Source organism: Xyrauchen texanus, chromosome 45 (genome assembly GCF_025860055.1).
Source record: "Xyrauchen texanus isolate HMW12.3.18 chromosome 45, RBS_HiC_50CHRs, whole genome shotgun sequence".
NCBI lineage: Eukaryota > Metazoa > Chordata > Actinopteri > Cypriniformes > Catostomidae > Xyrauchen > Xyrauchen texanus.
The window spans coordinates 17,570,320-17,576,319 of record NC_068320.1 but is presented as its reverse complement, the minus strand read 5'-3'; the positions used below and the strand labels follow the sequence as shown (position 1 = coordinate 17,576,319).

At 42.4% G+C, this 6,000-nt stretch overlaps 1 protein-coding gene across 6 annotated transcripts in view; it reads right to left on the bottom strand.

Annotated features, from left to right (window-relative positions):
* Window positions 1-235: 235 nt before the first annotated feature.
* Window positions 236-6,000, bottom strand: part of msrb3 (methionine sulfoxide reductase B3) — a 30,622-nt gene continuing 24,857 nt past the window's right edge. For all 6 annotated transcript variants that reach the window (XM_052118987.1, XM_052118986.1, XM_052118988.1 and 3 more), the window contains 2 exons: window positions 3,295-3,392; window positions 236-3,145 (listed from right to left, as the gene is read on the bottom strand). In XM_052118987.1, coding sequence (XP_051974947.1) covers window positions 2,975-3,145; window positions 3,295-3,392 — 269 coding nt within the window. In that variant the 3' untranslated portion in view covers window positions 236-2,974. The remainder of the gene's footprint in view (window positions 3,146-3,294; window positions 3,393-6,000) is intronic.

Below are 6,000 nucleotides of genomic sequence, written 5' to 3'. Positions count from 1 at the left end.
TCATGTGTCTTGTGACTGATAATGAAATGGCAAGTTTGAATGTGCAAGAATGAACACGATTCATTTGAAATGGCAGAATCAACACAAGTAAGAATCAACTCAATGTGTGTAGAATTCAGCTCTGAAGTAGTATAATATTATAATGATAGTATGGTATCTAGTAGTAATAAATAATACATGTATAATATGTGTCCTTTATATGTGCGAAACAAAACTCACAACAACAACTGATACTTAATATCTCTTTATTCACACTGGTCAATATGAATATAGAACAATACAATTCTATCAATCAAAGTGAATCAATATCCAAGAAAATATTCAACTCAGAAGAAAAATAGGCACTGCAAGCAGGGAGACCAAAAAAGCACCCTTAAAAGTCAGGCTACATTTGTGTTCAGACTAAACATTTGTCATGTGTTCCATTTTATTTCAAAGAATGCTTTGTTCTCCACTCAGTGCTTATTTTACTGCTCACAGGAGCACTTGCATTGCATTTTCTTCAGACTTCATGACCTCCCTGTATCACATGTCACTTCAAAAACAACATGGTGCTCTGAAAAAGTATACATATATAATTTGTTTCCAATCACTGGGCTTTGAATATATCTTTGAGCAGAAAAAATATTACAGTCTAGAGTCTTAACATTATGAAAACAACTACTGAGTGTTCAAAAAGAGTTTAGCACAGCAAATTTCTTGGGAGCAATTTCAGGTTTCTGGATCACTCTATTTTGTCAGGTTTTTCACTCAAAAATGAAAACTCGGTCATAATCTACTCAACCTTGTTCCAAACCCATTTGTCTTTCTTCAATGGTAAACACAAGGAGATGTTAGGCTGAATGCTAGTGTCAGTCACCATACACTTTTGTTCCATCTTTTTCCCATACAATGAAAGTTGACAGTGACTGAGGCTGTCATTCTCCCTAAAGAGGCGGTGACACTAGGCTATGAGCACACAAACTTTTTTCGGACAACGCAACGGACCAGGGTATGATGTCATGTGGAAAGGCTTCTAAATCATAAATAACAAATTATATTACACTTAAAATGTTAACATTTCTTTGCATGAGCTTGCATTTCCGTTCGCCCGAGTTACCAGCCTTTAACATCTTTTTTGTTTTCCACAGAAGAAAGAAAGTTATATTTGTATTTCTTGGTAAACTATCCCTTTAAGCAGTTAAGTTGAGAAGCAAACGTAAGTCCATTCTAATCTGACATTGCATTCCATGTTTCCCAAAGACCTACAGTATCATTTGGACAAATGTTGCTTAGAATGGATCACTTGAAAAACATCAGGCCTGATTTGGAAGTTCAGGAGTGACTTTGGAGTAGCCTACACTCTTAGAAAAAAAGGGTTCTTTAGGGTTCTATATAGAATCCTAGAGTTCTTTATTCAGCTCCAAAGAACCCTTTATGCCAAAAAAGTTCTAATTACAAAGATGTACAGAAAAAAGAACCCTTTATGCACAAAATGGTTCTTTGGGTTGACAATTGCTTAATGCGAGTATGTATGCATGTATGCATACATTACATTATTGAAAGTTTTGTTCATAAAAAGTTTTACACTACATTAATTTAGCATTAGCATTTCATACTGCAGAAAACAAATGACTGATGATGAGAAAAAACTTTGACAATGCACTTCTACACCTTTAGGTTTGATTACAAAAGCATAAATGACAGATGATCAGATCCAATGTCCTTTCTCTTTTAGACATCAGGTTGTATTAATATAGTCTATGCTAGTCTATTCTTGACTCATAATTCTCAAAAAAGTGTTTATCATAAACAGCAAACAACTTGTTAGTGTAGCGCTGTTTTCCCCTCATATCTACATTGCACAAAGGAGCATTTAAGCCGTGTGCTTGCAGATGATATGCAATTCACGTGAGTGATCAAAACACGCAAATATTCTATTTCAAATTTTACCGGTCACAGAATGCCAGATGAGCTGAATGCTGGAGGGCGACATTACCTTGGCAAGTAAATTAAATTAATTCATTTGTTGATTAATGTTATGTTATTTTTATTTAGTTTGGCCTAACTCCTTGTCAACAATGACTTGCACGTTTATTTCAGCAAGCACAAAGAAGAACTGTTTTGTCTAGGCCGGTGAAGTTAGTAATGTCAAACTTGACTACATCCTGGATTGACTAGTAATCTTGATACCAGGTTATGTCATAAATTAATTTTCTTTTCATCTAGATAACATGCGAAAAAACAAAAAAATATTTCAGGAGCACATCACAGCACTGAAATAAGCCGTCGGCACTGATATAAAGAGATTAATCAAACTCTGTGAATATGTCAAATGACCAAAGTCAAAGAGAGGAAGTGATGGAAAGTTTTAATTTCTACACTTGTGAGTATTTGGTGTTTGTAGTTTTATTGTCATGTAAAAAAGTATGATAATTATGTTACATAACAGCTTTTCATAGGTAATTTGTTTTTATTTATTTTTACTTCATTTTTGACTTGTTTATTAATCTTACTTATGATTATAACGTTAACTTATAGTTAATGTTAAATAATTTCATGTTTATGATTTTTATAAAAAATAACATTACTACTAATTAACTTTTAACTTATTACAAACCTGTAGATTTATTAAGTCAATTCTTCATAACTATTGTATAATTTCAAGTATATTGAACAATTCAATTTGCATATCCATTAAATGATCTTCTGGTAATAAAACCAAACAAATTATTAAAAAAACCAAAACAAAACAAAACAAAAATGTTACGGTTTCATTTTGGGAACCCCTAAAAAGGTTCTATATAGAACTTTCCACCTTGATAGAACCCTTAAAAAGGGTTTGATATAGAACCTTTCCACCTGGCTCAAAGAACCTTTTAGGGGTTCCAAATATGAAGAGAGCAATAGAAACCTTTAGGGTTCTATATGGAACCTTTTCTTCTAAGAGTGTAGGTATGACATCTGTAACTTGATTGGTCTGTTTCAAGTCCCATTAAAGATCTTCATTCTTACTAGATGTTGGTTGGCCTGCAACTTCGGTTGGCTCCACCCCCTCAGAGGTGCTGCTTTTTGATTGGAAATTGAGGGAGGCGGAGTTTATGCAGTAGCGCTTTCTTGTTGGACGGGGTCCGTCATCAAAGAGGTGCCCCAGGTGAGCGCCACACTACAAAGAATGGTGGGAAAAAATATCTTAGATAAGACACTTTCAAGGCTAATGAAACTGTTAAAAATAATGTTTGCAGGAACATTTAGGATATTATCGTACGGTCACATTTAGAATGATTATATACATGAGGACCCTGGGTTTTGTACCTGACTGCAGGTTGTCTCCACTCTGTGCATACCGTACGAAAAGTCATCTGTTTGTGTGATAGCGTCCTTATTGATCAAATCGAAAAAGGAAGGCCATCCTGCAAAATCAGTAAACATTTATGGCTAAGTTAATCTTTAAGTGAAACATACAGATGTCCCTTTCAAATGTAAACTTCAATTAAAGTGTGTTTCCACCTATTTACAACTTTTAGTATTCACAATATTTCCAGTGAGTCCACTGTACATCTGTTTGAAAAAGCTTGGAATAATTTGTTTGTGTGCTCTTTTAACTTTTATCAACAGCGGATATTACTTATATTATCCACCTATAAACGATAGCATTATTGTGCTAACAGGTGTGTGTACATGTATTGGAAGTTCATTAGAATTTTTTTTTTTTTACAGTTTGTTCACCCAAAGAATTAAACAAATCATTTGGAAAAATGGCCTCAGATCCGACGGCACGATTACAAAATCGATCATCGACCTTCGGCCTAGGGTGCTCTGGTACCACGTACACTTATGAGCATCCTTATGTTCGAACATGGTGTTTGTTTATAGATAATCCATGACTAGCACAGAAGTCTAATAACAAACATCCACTTGAGTTCAGATCAGGGAGGCCGTTCCTCCCAATCACGCCTTTCCAGGTGTCCCTGTCATTTCCCACGTGTGCGTTGAAGTCACCCAGCATCACTATGGAGTCCCCTACTGGGGCCCTATTCAGGACTCCATTCAGGGTCTCCAAGAAGGCCGAATACTCTGAACTGCTGTTCGGTGCATATGCACAGACAACAGTCAGAGTTTTCCCCCCCACAACCCGTAGGCATAGGGAGGTGACCCTCTCGATCCACCGGGGTAAACTCCAACGTAGTGGCGCTCAGCCAGGGACTCGTGAGTATCCCCACACCCGCCTGTCGCCTCACACCCTGGGAAACTCCAGAGAAGAATCGAGTCCATCCCCTATGCAGGAGTATGGATCCAGAGCCAAAACTGTGTGTCGATGTAAGCCCCACCAGATCCAACTGGTAACGCTCCACCTCCCTCACTAGTTCCAGCTCCTTCCCCCCCAGTGAGGTGACATTCCACGTCCCCAGAGCAAGCCTTTGCTGCCCGGGTCTGGTCCGTCGAGGCCCACGGCCTTCACTGCCGCCCATATGGCAGCGCACCCGACTCCTGCGGTTCCTCCAATGGGTGGTGGGCCCAAGGGATGTAGAGGGGGGTTCCACGTCGCTTCTTCGGGCTGTGCCCGGCCGGGCTCCGTGACAAACCCGGCCACCAGGCGCTCGCCGACGAGCCCTCCATCTGGGCCTGGCTCCAGACGGGGGCCCCGGGCTTCCTCCGGGCAGGGTAACTCCTCCTCTTGCCGTTTTATCCATGAGTCATTGTGAACCATTCTTAGTCTGGCCCCTCACCTGAGACCACTTTGCCTTGGGAGACCCTCCCAGGAGCACATGGCTCCAGACAACACAACCCTCAGGATCATAAGGGCACACAAACCTCTCCACCACGATAAGGTGATGGTTCCCGGAGAATACCCGAGTATGTTTTGGACACTTGGGTAAAGAGAGGGGCAGAGCTGTCAACCGATCACCATCTGGTGGTGAGTTGTGTCAGGGGGTGGGGAAAGACTCTGGACAGACCTGGGAAGCCCAAGCGAGTAGTGCGGGTGAACTGGGAACTTTTGGAGGAGGTCCCTGTCCGCGAAATCTTCAACTCACACCTCCGGCGGAGCTTTTCAGGCATCCCTGCGGAGGTTGGGGACATTGAACCGGAGTGGGCAATGTTCAAAGCTTCCATTGCTGAAGCCGCGGTGGAGAGCCGCGACCTCAAGGTTTTAGGTGCCGCAAGGGGTGGTAACCCTCGAACACCGTGGTGGACACTGGTGGTCAGGGAAGCCGTCCGACTGAAGAAAGAGGCCTTCCGGGATTTGTTGTCCCGGAGGTCTCCGGAGGCAGTTGCAAGGTAACGACAGGCCCGAAGGGCTGCGGCCTCGGCCGTGAGGGAGGCAAAGCAGTGGGTGTGGGAAAAGTTCGGAGAAGCCATGGAGAAGGACTTTCGGTCCGCACCAAAGTGCTTCTGGAAAACCATCTGCCACCTTAGGAGGGGGAAACGGGGAACCATTCAAGCTGTATACAGCAAAGATGGGACGCTGTTGACCTCAACCGAGGAGGTTATTGGGCGTGGAAGGAACACTTTGAAGAACTCCTAAATCCCAACACGCCCTCTATGGTAGAGGCAGAGCCGGAGGATGATGGGGGATCAGATTCTATTTCCCTGGGGAGGTCACTGAGGTAGTCAAACAACTCCGCAGTGGCAAAGCCCCGGGGATTGATGAGATCCGATCAGAAATGCTGAAAGCTTTGGATGTGGAGGGGGTGTCATGGATGACACGCCTCTTCAACATTGCGTGGAAATCTGGGACAGTGCCTAAGGAGTGGCAGAACGGGGTGGTGGTTCCCTCTTCAAAAGGGGGATCAGAGAGTGTGTGCCAACTACAGGGGTATCACACTTCTCAGCCTCCCTGGTAAAGTTTACTCCAAGGTGCTGGAGAGGAGGGTTCGGCCGATTGTTGAACCTCGGATTGAAGAGGAACAATGCGGTTTTCGTCCTGGCCGTGGAACGATGGACCAGATCTTTACTCTCGCAAGGATCCTGGAGGGGGCCTGGGAGTATGCCCATCCGGTCTACATGTGTTTTGTGGAT